This window comes from Equus quagga, chromosome 11, assembly GCF_021613505.1.
Source record: "Equus quagga isolate Etosha38 chromosome 11, UCLA_HA_Equagga_1.0, whole genome shotgun sequence".
NCBI lineage: Eukaryota > Metazoa > Chordata > Mammalia > Perissodactyla > Equidae > Equus > Equus quagga.
The window spans coordinates 70,264,838-70,288,213 of NC_060277.1; the positions used below are offsets into that span (position 1 = coordinate 70,264,838).

At 38.0% G+C, this 23,376-nt stretch overlaps 2 protein-coding genes across 2 annotated transcripts; both read left to right on the top strand.

Annotated features, from left to right (window-relative positions):
- The first annotated feature begins 7,426 nt into the window (after positions 1-7,426).
- On the top strand, positions 7,427-8,356 carry LOC124247856 (olfactory receptor 1A1-like). Its single transcript, XM_046677636.1, has one exon. The coding sequence runs from the start codon at positions 7,427-7,429 to the stop codon at positions 8,354-8,356; it is 930 nt and encodes a 309-aa protein (XP_046533592.1).
- A 13,181-nt stretch (positions 8,357-21,537) lies between these two features.
- On the top strand, positions 21,538-22,467 carry LOC124247858 (olfactory receptor 1A1). Its single transcript, XM_046677638.1, has one exon. It carries the CDS (start codon positions 21,538-21,540, stop codon positions 22,465-22,467), a length of 930 nt encoding a protein of 309 aa, XP_046533594.1.
- Positions 22,468-23,376: the final 909 nt, after the last annotated feature.

Consider the following 23,376-nt stretch of genomic DNA (forward strand, 5'->3'; position numbering starts at 1 on the left):
AATTTCTAAAAAAATTTTTGTTCCTTTTCTGAAATTTCTTTCAAGTATTATTTTTTCTTCCAAGTATTTAAGGTGTTGCTCACTTTCTCTTAGTCTGAAAATACATCTCAAAAATCATCCCTTTTAAAAAAATGTCTTTAAATGAGAAGGGATTTAACCGAGTCTGAAATTTGTCGAGACAATTAAATTTAGTCTTTCTCGCCATTAAAAGGTCTTTATCTTGGAGGAGTAGAGTGTCAGATTCTTTTGATAAAGTAATAAAAGTCATAGTTACTATCCACAACAAATATTTGCAATGTTTTAAGCTTAAAGCACCATTTTCTACATAGCTCTCTTCTATACCATGGTACCCAAATTGGTAGCTAGTATATAAAAGATGGAAGTGGTGAGGGATTAAGATATGGACACCAACATCAAAATGTCTTTACTAGGAAGAAAATATTTATCATGGGATTTCATCTTATCCATGCCTGGGGAGCCCATGTCCTGGACACTGGAGCATAGTCTGAACACAGAGCAGGTAACAACACAGCAGATAGGATGGTGTAATCTAAAAAACATCTGGAGGGAAATGCAATTCAGAAAATGCTGTTACAACAGCTACCATGAGCAGAATATGATAAAAGATTTTGGAAAGTTGTATAACAACTACAGAAGTAAAGTAGGAATTAGTAAAATAACAGTTAGCTATATAGCAGGCTCTGTTTTAAGAACTTTCCAAATATTACTTCACTTAATCCTTATAAAAACTTTATGAAGACTTTTTATTAATATTCCCATTTTAAAGATGAGTAAGTATGTTAAATAACGGTTCACAATCAATCACAGCCAGTAAGTGGCAGAGCCAGGATTGAAAGCCAGCAAGAGCTCACAGTCTTCACCACAATCCTCTACAGAAAGGTAGTGATCTCTCTGCCGCAGGAGGTGCTATGTCATAGGATAACGACCATTAATCAGGACTTTCATAAAGATGACACATACATGAAGAGGACTAGATAACATCTAGGTCCATTCCATCTTTAAGAATCTAAAAAATCAAGAGAACTACCATCGGCATGCTAGATAAATAAAGTATAACTCCCATGCTAACCTTCCTCAGGTAGAATTCTGGAAAAAAATGAAATAGAATTCTTTCTCTTTGCCAAACTAACACTAAAAAGGCTTCAGTGTAGGCTGGAACTAAGACCATGAGCTTCATTGTTCCACAGTCCTTGTAGCTTTCAAGAAGTGGTTAGTTTGTGCTCAACAGCAGAGGACAGGGGCCCACATTCCAACAAAGAGGCTAGAATAGGTCAACCCAGAGTTTTGACCCTGGAGACACCTCTCTGGGAAACCCTCTTGCCCATCTTTCCTTCTAGGAAAGAACTCTGAGAACAATTCCTCTTGAGGACCACTGAGTCTCCTCAGGGCACAGCTGTAGGAGTATGTAATGAGTCTCAACAATTACTCTGACTATGGCCAGAATGAAGACCCAAGGGAGTCATGTTTCAAAAGACCTTATAACCTAGCAAATAAATCTTCTCTGTGCTATGACCATTCCGCTTCCTTGAAGAGGAAACTGGAATCCTTGTCTTCAGGTTCCATCCAGGATAGATCTTTCTGCCTCTTCTGCTCCACAGTTGGGAAACTCAGGGCTCCTCTTTCCAAACCATCCCAGTCCTATCTCCTTTGCTGCAGGAACAGAGGACCCCCTCTCCAGACCTACTACTGACACTTTCTCCAGCATGCCTGCCACCTGAGAGGAATATTAGCAGGTCTCGACCAGCTGACCGTAAACTTCCCTTTCGTGGAAGAGGAGTAAAGGCCACAGAACCAGGACACTTTTTGACAGCATCTGAGCTAACTCTCTAGGTATGGGCTGTGGACACTGGAGAACAATGGGGTCTTTATGACAGTGACATCAAGGGATAGAAAGCCAGCAAGTGCACTACATGCATTATATCCTTTGACCTTCACAAAACCCCCAAGAGGTAAGCAGAATTATTTTGTCATTTTATCAGATGAAAAAAATGATGAACCGAATTGCCTAAAGTCAAACAGAGACAGAGTGGCAAAACTAGGACTCAGATCTTGACTCCAGAACCCAAGTCCTCAAGCTCAGATGGATAAAGGTAGAGAGAAAGAGACAGACAGACAGACAGACAGAGAGTGGACCCTCCCCTTCTGATCGTGCTTCTCCTTGGTTTGTGTCCCAAAAAAGCAGGATGAGGAAGGGATAGTTCTGATTTTGTTATCTCAATACTGAGCTCTCTCCACCTCCTGAAGTAATATTGTTTGTGTGTGTGTGGGGGGGGGGGGTGCATGTGTGTGCACTAGCATTCACACAAGTGCATTATCTTAGAGAGGAGCTAAAGACGACCCTCCTTCCACTCCCATATTCAATGGTGCATGCTAACAGGCTTCTTCAGGAAATTATGTTATTTCACTGTCAAAGCACTGAGTAGCTGAACTATTCAGAGTCTCACAGCTCTCAGAAGATGCCTCTTTGGTCTATTTGCTGCCCCCAAAGACAGGGGAAAGCACTTGGCCTCTTCTGTCCCTTCCAAACCTTCCTCTGCACCATCACACTCACGTGACGATATCTCAGAACATAAACATTTTCGAGGAAGGTGGATTTCAGTGACCCAGCATTGCCTGGGACTCTGGCTTACTTCTAGCAAACTGGAGGCTCTCTCTCTGCCTCTAGCATCCATGCTGAGGCATCCCCTGCTCCTCTCCCTGGGTGCATGTGGTTCTTTACCTCTTTCTCCAGGTTTTCTGCAGAACTCTTTTCTCCCCAGGATGACACGCTGACATCTGGCACTGAAGATCTCTGTCCTCAATCCCAGTACTCAGAAACTTCTCTGCTCTGATATCTTGTTTCTTTAGTTCCTGCATTGATTATACCAACCACTTATTTTCCATTGCTATTCTTACATTCTTTAATTATGTATCATTTTATTTCCTCGTGGCTGTCCTTGCACCAGAATATTATTCAAAATGTTGCCTTCTTGGTCAGTCATTTAATGTATATGCCCAAATACCTATGTTTATGTTAAACAAAAGGTTGTATATCTCTATTGCCAGAAAAGGTTAGTGCAACTCAAATCCACTAGACTATCTTCATACCTAATGAATAAAGTCCAAATTACTCGTGTTGGTCAAATCCCTCCACAGTATAAACCAAAACTTCTTTTTGTTATTGGATTCTTCCTGTTCCCTCACCTGTACCCTCAGCTCCTGATAAAGACACATAACACATTTCTGCCTGGAGTTGCCCTCCGTTGTCTGAATAATTTGCCTTGGAATTTTTCTCCATGATAAGGAAATTGAACTTCATCTGTTAGGTGATGGGCAGGCAATGAGTGGTTTTAAAGAGATGGACACAATCACATTTGTATTTTATAAATACAACTTTGAGTGCAGTAAACAGATGTCCCTATAAATAAGCCTGGGTAAGCATCATATGTGGCCTCTAGATTTCTCTTCCCAGTGGAAATAACTTCCATTTATTTTCAACCTCTTCACAAGGAACACAGAGAGTCTCCTACATTCACTGTAGAATGGACTTGAACCACCAGCTCCACGGCCACACTCTAGACTCGATTATCATTCAACATGTGAAATCTTTATTTTAAACTCTTTATTTATTATAATATTATTAAAGCACCAGAATGACAAAGAGATAAACATAATAAAAACTCATCATCTAGATTTAACAAATGCAACATTTGGTCATACTTGCCCCAAATTTTTTAAAGAAATAAATATTATAGATACATTTGAAACACCCTTTGTTCCCATTTAAATCTCATTTTTCTCCCTCTCACTCCAGTGATAACTAGAATTCTAGAGTTGATAGTATACTCCCAGGCAAGATTTATACTTTTACTACACACATGTGTATTATTTTATGTATTAAAATGTTCATATACTGTGTGATACAGAATATATCTTCCAGTAACTTGCTTTTTCCGTTATTTTAAAAAATTTATCCACATGAATTCATTCACTTTCACTGTTGTGCAGCATTCATTAATAAGAAATTGGCACAATTTACCTAACCATTCTTCTGTGGGTAGGCTACTTCCAAGTTTCCTCTATGATGGTATACATCCCCGTGAATGTCTTCATGAACAGAAGCTAGAGTTTCTCTAGGGTCTAATGTAGAAGCGGGACTGCTGGATCACAGGTGGATGAATTCCAGCTTTCCTAGAAATGGGCTAATTGCTCTTCAAATGGCAATACCAATTTTTCCACTTCTTCACAACATTTAAAATTGTCAGACCGCTATACTTTTACACGTTCCAAGATGGAGATTGTTCAATTTTGTTTTAATTTTGTGAAACATCTTTCTTTTCTTATTGGCCAGACCGGCTTTCCCTTCTATGACTTGCCTATTCTAGCCTGCTGCCCACTATTTCCTACTGGGTTTTTCATCTCTTTCCTACTAGTGTGAAGGACTTTTATGTATTCTGAATGCTAATCATTAATTGATACATGTGTAGCAAATACCTCTTTCAATTCATGGCTCGTCTTTTCCGTTCTTTTATGGTGTTTTCATACAAATGTTTCAATTTTAATGTAATTAAATTTTACAATATTTTCTCTTATGTTTTGTGTATTTTGTGCCTGGTGTAAGAAACTATTTCCTACCCTTATATCATAAACATATTTTCTCCTTTTTCTTCCAAAATTTTGTCATTTTGTTCCTTTCAATTAATCCTTTAAACGTTATTTTTCAGTATTATTTTTTATAAGTGAGTATCCAGTTATCCCATCACTCTTTACTAAAGACTCAGTCCATCCCTTTCCTGCCTGTAACTATTATTTATATACCAATTTCTGAAAAATGCTTGGTCTGTTCTGGGCTCTCTAGTCTGTTACATGGATCTATTTTTCAGTCCCTGTGCCAGTATAACTCCACTGTTCAAATTACCATAATAAATCATTTTGAGACATGACAGGGTAATTCCTTTCTCCTTATTCTTTTTTTCTGAAATTGACTTAGTTCTTCTTGGCTCCTCATTCTTCTACATGAATTTTAGGATTAGTTTGGTAACCCTCGTGTTTAAAAGAAAACTGTGGTATTTTGATTGGCTTGCATCAAATTCTTAGATTAATTGGAGGAGAATTGACATTTTTACTCCATTGAGTACTTCCAATAACAGTGCTTATCTCCACATTATTTTATGTATTTTTTTCTTAAGAAAACTTCTGTAATATGTTATGCCAGTCTTAGAAGCTATTTGTTGGAATTATTTTAGATTATTTAAAATTTCTCTTGCTATGGCGAATGGGGAGTTTTTAAAAAGTAAATAATGTCTAATTTATTACTTTTATTTATTTATTAAGTACAGGAACAATACTGATTGTTTTTAATATTGATTTATATCCAATAAACTTCCTAAAATTTATTAGTTTATCTATAGATTCCCTTGGATTTTCATTGTAGACGACCATAATTTCTGTGAATTTGCTCCATTTTGCTTCTTCTTTTCCAATTCTTATACAGAAGAATTTTTTTGTAGTGCTCTTTTCACAAAGAGGCTAACACTTCAATTAGATCTGCATCCCCAGTCCTAGCATATAATTCACATGTATACCATGGGAGACACTGAGAATCAGTGATTGAATTAATTATAAATTGAATTTATTGTTGAATAGAAGTTCTTTAGAAAAATTAGTGAATTACATAGGCTATCCTAGACTATAATAACAAATAGATCACAAAATATATAATTGTGTAAACAGAATAAAAGTTTATTTCTCTCCTATGTAACAGTCCCATTGGGTGACCTCTTGGTGGATGATGGCTCTCCTGGATGTGGAGATCTAGGGACACAGGCAGTTTCCATTATATGACTCCTCCATTCCATTTAGTCTCCTGACCATTTGCATTCAGTTGGCCCAACGGGAAAGAGAGCATGGAGGAAGCCCAGAACTGGAACGCATGGATGGGTTACCTAGATCTCAGTCACATAATAACACCTGAGTGCAAGGGAGCCTGGGAAATGTAGTCGAGGTGAGTGCCCACAAAGAGAACAATGTGGAAATTTGAGTGAGCAGCTAGTAGTCTCTGCCACAAGTAGTATGGTCACAAAGTGCAAGATGGACCAAAGAGAAGGGAACCAATGGTTAAGCAGTTAAGGGAATATTACAGTATTTCAGGTAGAAAATAATGATGGTCAAAACTAAAGCACTGAGACAATAAGTAGAAAAGTTATGTAAGAATTATTTTAAATGACGAGTGAACAAGATCAGATATAGCAGTGAGCGATAAACTGGATGAGTGCGCCTATGAGCTCTCCATATATGGGGAACCCATAACATAAACCTGGATACAATTCAAGAAGTTTTGAGTGAAAACTTATTGGTGCATAAAATGAACAATATCCACAATAATCTCTCTGGAGGAGATAAAAATTAAAAAGATATGGTTTTCCTGTTCAAAAAGAAAGCTTGCAGACTACTTAGATTGGATATGCAGCATATGGGATTTGCTCAGACGTGTTACAGTATGACAAATGTGGAAATATAGGGAAGAGAGACAAAGCCTACAGATGCACACCTGAGAGTCTACGAAGAGGTAGTTGAAGCCACTATGGAGCTGCGTGAGTCACCAAAATAAATAATGAAACAGAGGAAGGGGAAAACAAGTATTGTGCTTATATATATTTAAAGGATTGGAAAAGAGATAAAATCTATCAAAGAGATAGTAAAAATATGGTTTGAAAATGGAACACCTGGGGAGGAATTTCATTGGACTTGCTTTGCAGGACCTATTCCCAGTTGTCTTTCTGATTCACAATCTTCTAAGACAAGTATAGTCACCTGATACCACCTGGGCTCTGGAATCACTCTGAGATTATTCAGTGGAACAATTTCTAATTGTCCAGGATGCTCCTTGTACAACACGTTCTTTGTGCTGGAGTGCTTTCTTCAAATACTCCAAAATGCTGTCCTTTCCTTATCATATGTAATAAAAATAGTGTGCCAACCTGGTTTCTCCATTAAGTTGTAAGGTCCCTGAGAGCAGAGGCTGTCATATATGTTGAATAAATGGATAAATAAACTATATTTTTCACATGTTCATGATTGTTCCACGAGATCTGGCAGAGTATCTAGCACATGTCAATTGAAAGGCAATTATTTGATAAGTTATTAAATCCTTGGTGGTTGGGTAATGGTGCTGGGATCAGAAGGATGGGCACCTCTGACTCACATCGCTCACTTCTCAGACAAAAGTGTCAATGGCTATCTGACAATTAGTCCAACTGATGAACAGGGATTATTTCCCCCCAAATATTGGCTACCTTTGGGTTTATTACACCTAGGTATAAACACAAGTAATCAAATGTGCTAGATAAAGTTACACAGTAACTTCACTAATAATTCTTTTCTTCTTTCTTTCTTCTTTCCTCTCCCCTTTTAGAACCTAACAGCCATGAGGGAAAGAAACCAATCCTCCACCCTGGAATTCATCCTCCTGGGAGTTACGAGTCAGCAGAAACAGGAAGATTTCTTCTTCATCCTCTTCTTATTCATTTACCCAACCACGTTGATTGGTAACCTGCTCATCATCTTGGCCATTCACTCTGACATTCACCTTCACAACCCCATGTATTTTCTCCTTGCCAACCTCTCCTTTGTCGACATCTTCTTCTCCTCTGTAACACTCCCTAAGACGCTGATGAACTACCTCCTGAACACCAAAGCCATCTCCTTTGGGGGATGCCTAACACAGATGTATTTCATGATTGCCTTGGCTAACACAGATAGCTATATGTTGGCTGCGATGGCATATGATCGTGCTGTGGCCATCAGCCGCCCGCTTCATTACACAACAATTATGAGCCCACGGTCTTGTGTCCTGCTAGTTGTTGGATCTTGGGTGGTTGGAAATGCCAATGCCCTCCCCCACACTCTGCTCACAGCTAAGTTGTCCTTCTGTGGAAACCAGAAAGTGGCCAATTTCTACTGTGACATTGTCCCTTTGCTCAAGCTATCCTGTTCTGACATCCAATTCAATGTGAAGATGATGTACTTAGGGGTTGGTGTTTTTTCTGTGCCATTACTATGCATCATCATCTCCTATCTTTGGGTCTTTTCCACAGTCTTACAGGTTCCATCCGCCAAAGGTGTGCGTAAAGCCTTCTCCACCTGCGGTTCCCACCTCACAGTCGTTTCTTTGTATTATGGGACAGTCATGGGTATGTATTTCCGCCCTCTAATTAGTTACACTCTAAAGGATGCAGTGATAACTGTGATGTACATGACAGTGACCCCAATGTTAAATCCCTTCATCTATAGTCTGAGAAATCGGGACATGAAAGCTGCCCTGGGGAAACTCTTCAGCAAGAGAATCTCCTCATAACCAGTGTGAGATCATAATGGAGCCTGCAGTCTCCAATGACGACGTACTTGTAAATCCATCCCCAATGTCCTCCCCCTCCAAGAAGCCACCTTTGATCTTTACGCTAGAAATTCTTCTTCTCAAAACGTTGTAACAATTTATGAGACACGTTATTGATATACATTTCTACTCCTTTTGGCAGAGTGGCAGCACAAAATATTGGGTTCATGTCCCGGCTTTACGTTGACTATCAGAGTAAAGTAGGGAAAGAATGAGGCTCAGCTTCTATATCTACATGTAGGAATAATAATATCTGCCCAGCCACTGTCATAAGGTGTGAGGATTGCAATAGTTCATACTTCGAAGGCTATAAATCACTATTCACATGTCATTTTTATTGGATTACTATATTTAATCACCCCTACTATGCTTACAAGCCTCTTAACACAGGAGCTGTCTTAACACATCACTGTACCTTTCAGTGATTTTCAAGACTGTACCAAACAGTCTTGGTCATATAAAGTGCACCCAAAGAATATTTGTGGAAAGTAGAATAAATGAATGAAAATATCAGTCTCTGAAATGTAATCTGATAATGATTATACATAATCATACCGGACACTACCCATCCATTATATACCTGGTATGTCAATTAGGATCCATTCTGGAAATATAAACCACAGCACGTATGTTTAAAGCAAGAAGATTTAATACAAGAAATTACATACATAGGTGTATCTTGAAAAAGAATAAAGGTAAAATTAAAAAAACAGACAAATGCTGAGGTAACCCAGAGACTATAAACTGCAGAAAGAAGCTGCATCCTCCAGACCTGGAAGAAATGGCTATATTTCTAGAAATAAAGGATACCCACTCTTTCCACTTCTATTCAAAATAGTACTAGAAGTCCTAGCCAGAGACATTGGTCAAGAAAAATAAATAAAAGGCATCAAAATTGGAAAAGAAGAAACAAAAGAATCTCTGTTTGCAGATGATATGGTCTTATATATAAAACACCCTAAGGACTATATTTTTTAAAAAAACTGTTAGAACTAATAAACAAATTCAGTAAAGTTGCAGGATACAAAATTAACACACACAAATAAATCATGTTTCTGTAACTTACAATAAACTATCAGAAAGAGAATTTTTTAAAAAATGCATTTACAACAGCACCAAAAAGAATAAAATATTTAGGAATAAACTTAGCTATGAAGGTGAAAGACATATACACTGAAAACTATAAAACATTGATGAAAGAAATTAAAGAAGACACAAATAAAGGGAAAGACATTCTGTATTCACGGCTTGAAAAACTTAATATTGTGAAAATATCCATACTACTCAAAGCAATCTACAGATTCAATACAATCCCTATCAAAATCCCAATGACATTTTCTATATGAATAGAAAAAAACAGTTCTGCAATGTATATGGAACCAAAAAAGACCACAAATACCCAAAACAATCTTGAGAAAGAACAAAGCTGGAAGCATCACATGTACTCATTTCAAACTATATTACAAAGCTATAATATTAAAAAACAGTATGGTGCTGGCATGAAGACAGATCTATAGACCAGTGGAAGAGAATAGAGGGCCTAAAAATAAATCCATGCATATACAGTCAACTGATCTTTGATAAAGTTGCCAAGAATATACAAAGTGGAAAGGATACTCTCTTCAACAAATGATATTGGGAAAACTGGAAATCCACATGCAAGAGAATGAAATTACACATGTATCTTACACTATACAGAAAAATCAACTCAATATGCATTAAAGATTTAAACGAAAGATATTAAAGTAAGAGGCCTAGAAGGAAACACAGGGGAAAGCTTTATGACATTAACTTCACAATGATTTCTTGGATATGACACCAAAAGCATAGACCACAAAAGCAAAAATAGACACATGGGACTACATCAAACTACAAAGCTTCTGCACAGCAAAGGAAACAATCAACAGACTGAAAAGTCAACTTCTAGAATGGGAGAAAATATTTTCAAAGCATATATCTGATAAAGGGTTGACTTCAAAATATGTTAGGAAATCCTACAACTCAGTAGCAAAAAAAAGAACCTAATAACTCAATTTAAAAATGGGCTGAGGAGGGGCGGGCCCCGTGGCCAAGTGGTTAAGTTCACACACTCTGCTTCAGTGGCCCAGGGTTTCACTGGTTCAGATCCTGAGTGCGGACATGGCACCGCTTGTCAGGCTACGCTGGGGCGGCATCCCACATGCCACAACGAGAAGGACCCATAACTAACATATGCAACTACATACTGGGGGAATTTGGGAAGAAGAAGCAGAGAAAAAAAAAAAAAGATTTGCAACAGTTGTTAGCTCAAGTGACAATCTTTAAAAAGAAAAAATGGGCTGAGGAATTGAATAGACATTTCTCCAAAGAAGATATACAAATTGTCAACATGTATATGAAAGGATGCTCAAAGATGCTCAACATCACTAATCAGAGAAATGCAAATCAAAACCACGATGAGATATCACCTCACGTCAGTAAGGATGCAGAGATATTGAACCCCTGCGCACTGTTGTTGGGAATGTAAAATGGGGCAGCCTCTATGAAAAATAGTATGGAGGATTCTCAAAAAATTAAAAATATAACTACCATATGATCCAGCAAACCCACTTCTAGGTATTTATCCAAAAGAATTGAAATCAGAATCTCAAGGAGACATTTACAGTCCCATGTTCATTGCAGCATTATTCACAAAAGCCAAGAGATGACAACAACATAATTGCCCATCAACAGATGAGTGGAAAAAGAAACTGGTGTATACATACAGCGAATTGTTATTAAGCCATTTAAAAAATATAGAAAATCCTGTTAAAAGATTCAAATATAACCATCCTACTGTGTTGTCAGTTAAACAAAAAAAAGTCCCTGAAAAGAAGTTTCATCAAGATACTTGAATTTCAGAGATTATTTTTAGAGCCTAAGAAATGTAATATTTAATCTCGTGTGGGTCTTTCTTTCATGTTAAACTAAATGGTCTCATTTATTAATTAATGATTTGCTTGAATAATGATTTCAAATTTGCACCTCTGATTTGTAGAGTTATCAGTAGTGTCCACTTTCTTTGATAAGTGTAAGAGCCTTGGAATTTAGATCTTTTGCCTTTCTATTTAAAGGTAAAATAGATATCTGACTCCAGTAGACTTCTTTTAAAATAAAAACATGAGGGTCTGTATCTCTTTTTATAACATGATGCAGACCACACTTGATTTGACTTGATACAATACAGTGACTTCTTTTTTAAAAAATTCTAGTAGCGAATATCTAGTTAAATAGTAGAATTGATATACTTAAACCTTTATTTCTATATTTATAAAGTCAAGAAAAAACCAATAATCTTAAGTCCCCTTTATGTGTCATAAGAGTTAGGATGTGTTTTGCTCCCTGCATTCCTTTCCATTCTTCAATTCATGGTCTCCATTACATTTTTCAGAAATTTAAAATATGGATTATTCGCAATACTTAAATTTGTCACAACAAAATGTTATTTTTAAAGAAATATTTTGACAATTTTGCAATAGCATTTACAACAGAGATAACCTAGCTGAGTACAGATTGAGTTGTGAAATTGTCCCCTTAAAATTTTGATACTTCTTCAACGTCTTCTGGCATTGGTGTTTATTGAGAAAAGCTTGAAGCTAATTTGAACATCTGTCTCTTTTTATGGAATCTGTTATTCTGTTACTGAAATTTTTATTCATAAAAATGTTATTCCTATAATAAAATACCAAAAATTGCTAAGATACAGCTGAGGTTATTTTCATTAATATCATCCAGAATATGGGGAGGCTTTTGACTGTGCTCTGGTTCTTGATCTTGTTTTGCAACTTTAATTGTTGCTTTGTTCTATTCATGTTTTTCATGGAACTACTAATATTCTTAAAGTTAGAGCACCATGTTCTCCTCAATACTCAACATTTCTCTTCTACTTTATTGTTTTAAATTTTTTATCCTATTAATCTTCCTTAAGGAAGGACTTCTGCTATGGTCTGAATGTTTGTGTCCCCCCAAAATTCCTATATTGAAATCCTAATGCCCAAAGTGATGGTATTAGGAGGTGGGGTCTTTGGGAGGTGTTTAGTTCATGAGGGTGGAGCTCTCAGGAATGGGATTAGTGTTCTTATAAAAGAGACCTCACAGAGCTCCCTTGCCCCTTATGCCATGAGGACACAAGGAAAAGGCACCTTCTGTGAAGCAGGAAGACCTCACCAAACACCAAATTTGCCAGCACCACGATCCTAGACTTCTCAAGCATCCAGAACTGTGAAAAATAATTTTCTGTTGTTTATAAACTACCCAGTCTGTGGCATTTTGTTATAGCAGCTGAAACAGACTAAGACAACTTCTGAACTAATTTGCTAATTTATTTTCAGAAATGTCAATTTTGCCTAAAATGCCAATTAAAATCATTTTCCTGCTCATTATTCCATTCTGTCTGCTGTTTCTATGCCAATTTCATTGTCATCTAAACTTGTTTCTGTTTTATATTCTCTTATTTTAATGTCTTAAGACTTATTTTAATGTCTTTATAATATGAAATAATAATAGGAAAATTAAAGAAGAAAAGAATATGAAAAAATAATTTTTAAAAAATTTTCTGTTCCCTTCCTTAAATTGCCTTCAAATATAAGTTTTTCTTCCAGGTGTCCTTCCTCTTCTCTTACTCTGCAAATATATTTCATAGATCACTCTTTTTTTTTTTTTTTTTTTTAGATTTTATTTTTTCCTTTTTCTCCCCAAAGACCCCCAGTACATAGTTGTATATTCTTCGTTGTGGATCCTTCTAGTTGTGGCATGTGGGACGCTGCCTCAGCATGGTCTGATGAGCAGTGCCATGTCCGCGCCCAGGATTCGAACTAACGAAACACTGGGCCGCCTGCAGTGGAGCGCGCGAACTTAACCACTCGGCCACGGGGCCAGCCCCATCATAGATCACTCTTTTTTAAGTATCTTTAAACTAAAAGGGATTTAACAAAGACTGGAATTTTCTAAAGACAGTTAAATTTAGCCTCTCTCACCATCCACAGGATCTTCTCTCTAGGACGTGGAAGGTCAGAAATTCCTTTCATAAACCAATGCAAGCTGTTGCCACTATAAAGAGAAATATTTGCAGTGTTTGAGGTTAAAGCCTTATTTTATTTGTAGTTCTCTTCAGTGACATTGCACAATTCCTTTCCCTTAATGGATAACCAGAAAATAAAACGTGGAAGTAGGAAGAGATTCTGAAAAGGACATGAAGAGGAAAATGTTATTACTAGGAAGAAAATATTTATCATGAGATGTCATCTTATCAGTGTCTGGAGAGTCCACGTCCTGAACACTGGAGTGTGATCTGATGACAGGGCAGGTAACAACAGAACAAACAGCATGGTGCAACATGAAACACGTCTAAAGGAAAATGCAATTCAACAAATGTTTCAGCATCTACCATGTGCAGAATCTGAAGAAGATTTTAGAGAGTTGTCCAACAAACACATGACTAGCAGTAAAATAAGTAGTTAGGAGGTAGTGTTAAAGGTGATAAAGGCAGTAGTATAGAGGTGGCAAAATAACAGTTAAAAATGGCCAAGTGCAAATTATATGCCAGGCTTGGTTTAAGAACTTTCCAGATATTAGTTCACTTGATCCTCATAGTAACTTTATGAGGACGTTGTGATTGTTGCTGTTGTTATTCCAATTATAGAGATGAGTAGGTACATTAAATAACTGTCCAAGGTCAGTGACAGCCAGTAAGAGGCAAAGCCTGGACCGAAACCCAGCCAGAGCTCACAGTCTCCACCATGGTCTTCTGCAGAAAGGTAATGACCTCTCTGCTACTGGTGGGGCTAAGCCATGGCATAATGAACATTAATCAGGGCTGTTACAAAGGTGACACGTACATGAAGTTGACTAGATCACATCTAGGTGCTTTCCTCCTCTAAGAATCTAAAAAATTCAGAGACTTACTGCCAAAATGCTAGAAAAAAGAAAGTTTAACTTCCATCATAATCCACCTCAAGACAAATCATAGGCAAAAAGTGAAATATAACTCTTCCTTGCACATTTAACACCAGAAAGGCTTCATCGTAGCCTAGAATAAAGACGAGGAGCTCAATTGTAGCACAGGCCTTGTATCTCATGGAGTGATTCTAGTTTGTGCTGAACAGCAGAGGACAGGGGCCCACATTCCAACAAAGAGGCTAGAATAAGTCAGCCCAGGACTTGAACCCTGAAGACATATTCTCTTGGTAAGCCTTTCACCCATCCTTCCTTCTAGAACTCTGAGAAAGATTACTCTTGAGAACCACTGTACCCCCTCAGGGCACAGCTGTAGGAGTGTGTAATGAGTCTCAACAATTACTCTATGGTCAGAATGAAGAGAAGGTTGAGGGGCCTGTTTCAAGTGACTTTATAACCTGGTGAATAATGCAGTTTTCTCTATCCTATGACCCATCATGCTTCCTTAAGGAGAAAACTAGAATCTTCATCTTCAGGTTCCATCAAGGATAGCTTCTTCTGCTCCTCAGCTAGAAAAATTAGGACTCTTTCCAAACCATCCAGTCCTATCTCCTCTGCCTCAGGAACAGAGGACCAGAGACCCACTCTCCAGGACTACTCCTGCCACTTTCTGTAGCATGCCTGCCTCCAAAAAAGGAAGCCAACAAGTGCTAGACCAGCAGGCTGTAAACGTCCCATTTGTGGAAGAGGAGTGAAGGCCACAGGACCAGGACCCTTTTGACAGCATCTGAGCTGACTCCTCAGGCAGAGGCTACGGTGACACCAAAGGACAGATAGCCAGCAACTGCACTAACTGCATTATCTTCTTTGACCCTCACAACACCCCCAAGAGGTAAGTAGAATTAGTTTGTCATTTGATCAGATGAAAAAATTGGTGAATTGAATTCCCTAAAGTCACACAGAGAGGCAGTGGCAAAACTTGGACTCATACCTTGGCCTGAATCCAGCACCCAAGGTCTCGAGATTGGATAGACAAAAGAGAGTAACCTCCCCTTCTGACAATGGTTATCTTTAGGCCCTTAACTGTGGAAACAGGATGAGGAAAAGATAGTCTTGGTTATCTCAGTCCTGAGTTCTATACCTCCCTAAGTAATATTGTGCACATGCGTGTATGTGTGTGTGCACGTGCACTCACATAAGCCTATTGACTTAGATGCTACAAACCCATGTTGTACTCCCATGTTCAATGGTGCCTACAAACAGGCCCCTTCAAAAAATTAGGTTATTTCATTGTCAAAGCACTGGTGGTTCAAAGCACTTGAAGGATATTTCTTTGGCCTTGTCTGCTACCCCTGGTGCCAAGAGGAAGTATTTAGCCTTTTGTGCCCCTGAAAAACTGTCCTCAAGACTGTCACACTTATGTGACAGATATCTCAGAGCACAAGCTCTTTACAGGAGAATGGATTTCAGCAGTCCAGCATTGCCTGGAACTCTGGCTTAATCAGCCTCTAGCATCTATGCTGATGCATCTCCTGGCTCCTCTCCCTGAGGACATCTGGTTCTTTCAGCTTTCTCTTCAAGGTTTCAGTGGAAATCAACTCTCTCCATGATGACACCTTAACATCTAACACTGCGGATCCTAAAGCCTGTGTGCTCAGAAGCTTCTCTCCTCTGGTTCCCTGTGCCTTTATTTCTCACAATGATTATACCAATCATTCCTGCTTTTCAGGTGCAGCTTCTTCTTATACATACTTAACTCTTTTTGTGTGTGTGTGCCAATTTTGTGGTTGTCCTTGCAATAGATTGTCATTCAATATGTTGTCTTTTTCATCAGTCATTTTACATGCCCAAATACCTATGTTTGTATTAAATAAAAGGTTTCATATCCTTATTACCAGAAAGGGCAGTGCGATCCACATGCACTATATTAATTTTTGCTATGTAATGAATAAAGTATAAAGATCTTACGTTGCTTCAAAATTCTCCACAATATAACCCCAAACTTCTTTTTCAGGCTGATTCCCCACATTTGTGTGATTTCTCCACTATCCCTTGGCTACCCAGGAAGAGGGAAGTAAAAGTATAGACATGTTGTCTTGGGTTGAAGTCTTCTGAAAGGGTGCACGGCCATGGGGTGTATGCTGGTGAGAGATGAAAGTGCCAGAACTGGGCTGGCTACTATACAGAGGGTAAGAGGCTGGAGATCACCATTGGTTCAAAGAGCAGGTGTACACAAAATGAATGAGTAGGGAGGGGTAGCATCAGACAGTCAAATAACATAGCAAAATGGTGTCAAAATCCATCTCTACTTGCGTCCACTTACTACTTTTCTTCCTATAACATGAACATTTTTTCACTGTAACCGTCACTCTTAGCATGACACGTGGCCCCTGGATCCCTCTTTCCAGTGTAAACTCCCATTTATTCTCATCCTGTTCACAAGCAACACTCTCTCTCTCTCCTACATTCAGTGAAAATGGACTTGAGCCACACAGTTCCATGGCCTCACTCTGGACCCAGCGATCACCAAACCTTTGAAATTTTTATTTTAAATAAAATTTGTTTATTATGAATTTGTTAAAGCATCAAAATGGCAAAGACATAGCAAAAATTCATCATCTAGATTTAACAAACATAACATTTGATCATATTTGCTCCAAATAAATTTTACAAATATACTTGAAACTCTCTATTCCCATTCAAAATCTTATTTTCCCCTCCTCACTCCAGAAGCAACCAATTTTCTGGAGTTGGTAATATACTCCCAGGCAAGATTTATACTTTTACTACATAAATATGTATTATTTTATATATATTGTGTGATACAGAATACAGCTTCCTGTAACTTGCCGTTTTCCATCCTATTTTTTTTAATTTGTCCACATGAATTCATTCACTTTTACTGTTGTACAGCATTCCTTAATAAGAAATTGGCACAATTTACCTATCCATTCTTCCATGGGTAGGCCATTTCCAAGTTTCTTCTATGACAGTACACATCCCTGTGAATATCTTCATGTACACATAAGCCAGAGTTTCTCCAGGGTCTAACCTAGAAGTGGAATTGCTGGGTCACAGGTGGATGAATTTCAGCTTTCCTAGAGATGAGCTAATTGTGCTTCTAATGGCAATACTAATTTTTACATTTCTTCCCAACATTTGCAATTGTCAGACTTTTATACTTTTACATGTTCCAAGATGAGGAATGTTAAATTAAATTTTGTGTTAATTTAGTTGAATGTCTTTTCTTTTGTTTATTGGCCATACCAGCTTCCCCTTCTATGTCTTACTTATTCAAACCTGCTGCCTATTGTTTTCTACAGGGTTTTTGGTCTCTTTCTTACTAGTATGTAGGACTCTTATATTCTGAATACTAATCCTTTATTGATTGTGTGTGTAGCAAATACTTCTTTCCAGTTCATGACTTGTCTTTCCCCTTTCTTTTTAGTGTCTTTTTCATACAAATGTTTTAAATTTAAAGCGATCTAAGTTTAACACACTTTTCTTACGTTTGTGTGTTTTTTCCCTGGTTTAAGAAATTAATTCTTTCTCTGATATCAGAAACATTTTTCTCTAAATTTTTTCCAGCTTTATCGAGATGTAAGCATCATATAACATTGTATAAATTTAAGGAATACAATGTGTTGATTTGATATGCTTATATCTTCCTCTCAGTTTTTTGAAGTTTTGTTTTCCACCATTAATTCTTTAAGAATTATTTTTCTTTTTTTTTTTAAAGATTGGCACCTGAGCTAACAACTGTTGCCAATCTTTTTTTTTTTTTCTGCTTTATCTCCCCAAACTGCGCCCCCCCGTACATAGTTGTATATCTTAGTTGTGGGTCCTTCTAGTTGTGGCATGTGGGACGCCGCCTCAACGTGGCCTGACGAGCAGTGCCATGTCCACGCCCAGGATCCGAACCCTGGGCCGCCACAGCGGAGCGTGAACTTAACCGCTCGCCCATATTTTTCTATATTACTTTTACTATATGGATATCTCATTGATGAACAGTCTTTACAAAATTGGTCAGTCAAAATGGTCACCCTTTCCTTGTGCATTTCTAAACCAACTCATGTTATATACCAACTTCTAATAAATATTTGATCTGTGTCTGACTGTCTAGTCTGTTACGTGGATCTATTTTTCACTCCCTACACCAGTACTATTCCATGGTTTGAATTACCATAGTAAATTATTTTGATAGCTGATGGAGGAATTCCTTCTTCCTTATTCTCTATCCTTCAGTTTAGCTCTTCTTGGCTCCTTATTATTCTGCATGCAAACTTCCATGTTTAAAGAAATCTGTATTTTGATTGGGATTGCATTGGATCCGTACATTAATTGGAGGATAATTGACATTTTTACCACATTCTTGCCATTAACATTGCTTATCTCTGCATTTTTTCAGACATTCCTTTTTTGTCCTTCAGTAAAATTTGGAAATTTTTGAAACCAGTTGGACCTCTTCTGTTAGAATTATTTCTAGATTCCTTAATATTTTCCATTGCTATTTTGAACTAAGAGTATTTTTTAAATTATATTTTCTACTTTATTATTTTTTAAGTATAAGAACAGTATTGGTTGCTTTTAATATTGGGTTGTGTCAAACAACCTTACTGTTCTCTCTAGAGGTTTCCTTGGGAATCCTTGATTGATCTAGAGATTCCCTTGGATTTTCTCTGTAGAGAATCATATTTTCTGTGAATTTTATCCTTTTGTTCTTCCCTTTCAAATTCTAATATGGCAAAAGAAAAATTTCTAGTGTTATTTCACAAATAGGGCAACACTTCAAGTGTTTTTTGCAGAGAATTCAATTAGCTCTCTACTTCATGCAGATCTGTGCCACATCTCCTGTACCAAAGGGGAATTAACAAACCAGATTGTAGCCTTTAGGGCCATATTTTTGGGTGGAAATCCCAAGGGGGCACAACAGCACCAACTATGGCTTACAGCTCTTGCTCTGAGTTTTCCTTTTGTTTCTAATTTCAATGTATTCCCATTTCTTTTAGGTCTAGCTATGTGTATTTTGTATTAATTTTTAAATTTATCTAAAATTTCTATGTATTTTTATTGGAATGGGACCTAGTGACATTAGCTTAGTCCACCATGTTGCTGAGAACCCCAACTCTAAAATGCTACACTTCCACAACATATGAACTAACCATAGTCTCTGAGTCCTTTAGCTTTATTGAACCCTCCCAACCATGAGATATTGTGATTCTGTGTGAAGATAGGGTAAGACATTTCAAGAAAGAAAACCAAATTTCTTTAGGTGCAGAGATGAAGAAGCACATCATATTTGGGGGAAATATAATTAAAACTGAATTGATGTGCCTAGCATATGTTTCACACATGTACTAGAGGAGACACTAAGAATTGGTGATTTAATTAATTATTGAGTACAATTCTCTTTAGAAATTTAGTGAATTACTCAGGATATCCTATACTAGCAACAAAGACATAACAAAATGTGTAATGGTTTAAAAAGAATAAAAGTTTATTTCAACAGTCCCAGTGAGTGTCTTCTTGGTGGATGGTGTCTCTCTTGGGTGTGGAGAACTATGGAGACAAACTCATTCCACCATGTGACTCCACCATCCAATTCAGCCTCCTGGCCATTTCCATCCAGCTGGCACAAGAGGGAAAAGAGTTTGGAGAAAGCCCAGAACTAGAACACATAAGTGGATTGCTTAGAACTCAGTCACATGACCACACCTCAGTGCAGGGGGAGTTTGGGAAATGTAGTCTAATTGTATGTCCAGAAAGGAGAGAATGACATGGATTTGGATGAGCAGCTAGCAGTCCTAGCCATAAGTAGTATGCCTCAGAGTGCAAGTGGATCAAAGTGGAGGGAATCTGTAGTCGAGCACTCAACAGAGCATTACAATACTTCAGGGAGAAGATGAAGATGACAAAGCTAAAATTCTGAAACAGCAAGTAGAAAAGTGGAGTTGTGTAAGAATTATTTTAAATGAAGAATCAACAAAATGAGATGTAGAAGTAAGGGATAAATTGGATCAGTGTGCTGTAAGGATCCCACATGTGGGGAATCCAAGAAATAAACCTTTATTTAACCCAAGAAATATTAAGTGCAAACTTACTGGTTCTTACAATGGTCAATATTCCACAATGATTTCCCTGGGGGGATACAATAAGTGAAGTATGGTTCATCCTCAAAAAAGCTTGCAAACTACCTAGGTTGGATATACAGAGTCTGGGGTTTGGACAGACATGTTGGCAAGATGGCTGAATGTAGAAATATGGGAAAGAGAAATAAAGCCTACAGATACAGACCTGAGAGTTTACTGAGCAGTACTTAAAGTGACTATGGAGTTGGATGAGCCACCAAAAGAAATAAGAAAGAAAGGAAAGAGAAGACTGAAGAGAAAAGCTTTCTGATTATCTGTATTACAGAGTTTTCCAGAGACAAACACTATCATATCTCAGCCTTTTGGCTAGTATCAAGTGAAGAGACAAAGCCTATCAAATGAGGTGGTGAAAGTCGTCTTTGACAATGGGACACTTGAGGAGGAAGTTCAATAGGTTTGTTTTTGCTAAGACCTAAAGTCAGTGGTCTTTGTGATTTACAACCTTCTAATGTCAGGGTGGACAGCTGTTAGTTACCTGGCTCTGGAATTACTATGAGTTGGATCATTGGAATAATTCCTAGTTTTCAGGTTGATTCTTGTTTTCACACACTCTTTGCATTGGAGTATTTTGTCAAAGACTCCAAAATGCTGTTGTTTCCTTATCATGTATAATAACATCAGCGTGTGATTCTGGCTTTTCTACTAAGTTGTAAAGTCCATGAGAGGAGAGACTATGTCTTACATGTTGAATAAGTGGATTAATAAATTGTATTTTCCACATATTTGTGATTTTTCCAGAAGCCTAACAAAGTATGTGGCACATGTAGGATGAGTATTAAGTATTTGTAAATTGATTAAATCCTGGGTGTTTGGGTGGTGGTGAAGGGATGGAGGAGGATGGACACCTCTGATTCATAGATTTCTCACTTCTTAGACATGAGTGTCCAGGGCTAATTGTTGATTAGTCACACTGACCAACAAGGAAATTTTCCCAAAATATTGGCTATCTCTTGATTTAATAAATTCAGTTGTAGAGATGGCTGATCATTTGAGTGGAAACTGGCAGATAAGGAAGTTTTTTACACACAGTAACTTCACTAATAATTCTGGATTCCTCTCCCCTTTCTTAACAAAGCAGCCATGAGAGAAGAAAACCAATCCTCTACCCTGGATTTCATCCTCCTTGGAGTTACCGGTCAGCAGGAACAGGAATACTTCTTCTTCATCCTCTTCCTGTTCGTTTACCCCATCACATTGATTGGTAACCTAGTCATAATCTTGGCCATTTGCTCTGACATTTTCCTTCACAAACCCATGTACTTTTTCCTCGCCAACCTCTCCTTTGTTGACATCTTCTTCTCCTCTGTAACAATCCCTAAGATGCTGGCCAATCATCTCTTGGGCACCAAAGCCATCTCCTTTGGGGGATGCCTGACGCAAATGTATTTCATGATTGCCTTGGGTAACACAGATAGCTATATCTTGGCAACAATGGCATATGATCGTGCTGTGGCCATCAGCCGCCCGCTTCATTACACAACAATTATGAGCCCACGGTCTTGTGTCCTGCTAATTGTTGGGTCTTGGGTGGTTGGAAATGCCAATGCCTTCCCACACACTCTGCTCACAGCTAGTCTGTCCTTCTGTGGCAACCAGGAAGTGGCTAACTTCTACTGCGACATTACTCCTTTGCTCAAGCTGTCCTGTTCTGACATCCACTTCAATGTGAAGATGATGTACCTAGGAGTTGGGGTTTTCTCTGTGCCATTACTATGCATCATCATTTCCTATGTTCGGGTCTTTTCCACAGTCTTACGGGTTCCATCCACCAAAGGTGTACATAAAGCCTTCTCCACCTGTGGGTCCCACCTCACAATTGTTTCTTTGTATTATGGGACAGTCATGGGAATGTATTTCCGCCCTCTGACTAGTTATAGCCTAAAGGATGCGGTGATAACTGTAATGTACATGGCACTGACCCCAATGCTGAATCCTTTCATCTATTGTCTGAGAAATCGAGACATGAAGGCTGCCCTGGGGAAACTGTTCAACAAGAGAATCTCCTCATAACCAATGTGAGGTCATACATTGAAGACTGCAGTTACCCTTTAGGGTGCACTTGAAAATCCAGTCCCAGTGTCCTCCCGCTCCAAGAAGGCAACTTTGATCTTTCCAGTTAGAAATTCTTCTCAGAAGTTTCTAACAATACATGATATATCTTACTGAAATTCTCACTTTGTAAACTTTATTGTCCTTTTGGCAGAGTGGCAGCACAGGAACATTGAGTTCACTTCTCAGCTAAGCTACTGAGTAGCAGAGTAAAGTTGAGAAGGTCTGAAGCTCAATTTCTACGTCTACTTTAGGAATACTAACATCTGCTCCACCACTGTCACAGGGTGTGAGGATCACACTAGTCCATGATTTGAAAGCTATAAATGACTATTCAAATGTCAATATTTATTGGACTATTATGCTGAATCACCCCTACTATGATTACAAGCCTCCTAGGGCACGTGTACACAACAATTCTTGGTGGAAAGTGGCATGAACAAATGCAAAGATCAGTCTTTGAATTGTAATCTGATAATGATCAGACATTAGCAGACCAGACATTATTTGCCCATCCATTAAAATCTTTAAAGGAACTGGCCTGGGGAGATATTTTTATTCTTCCTGTGTTCATGATTAAGCTAGACTGTTCCTAAAGAGCACAAGATTCTCCCTGAAATATAACTAAGAGGATAGTCATCAGTAGAGTTATTGCATTTTAAAGTAATAAACATTCTGGTTCAATTAAAACAATAAGTGCTGATTTAATTAATTGTAACATGAAATGAAGTGACAAAAAATTGGGATGCCAAATAAATGAAGAAAAAGGAGCAGTATTGAAAATGATGTGGTCATTTTTCTCCAACATAGCCCAGGGAACACGAAGCTTTGATTCAGGATGACCAACCCTGATTATGTATGTGGTTTCCC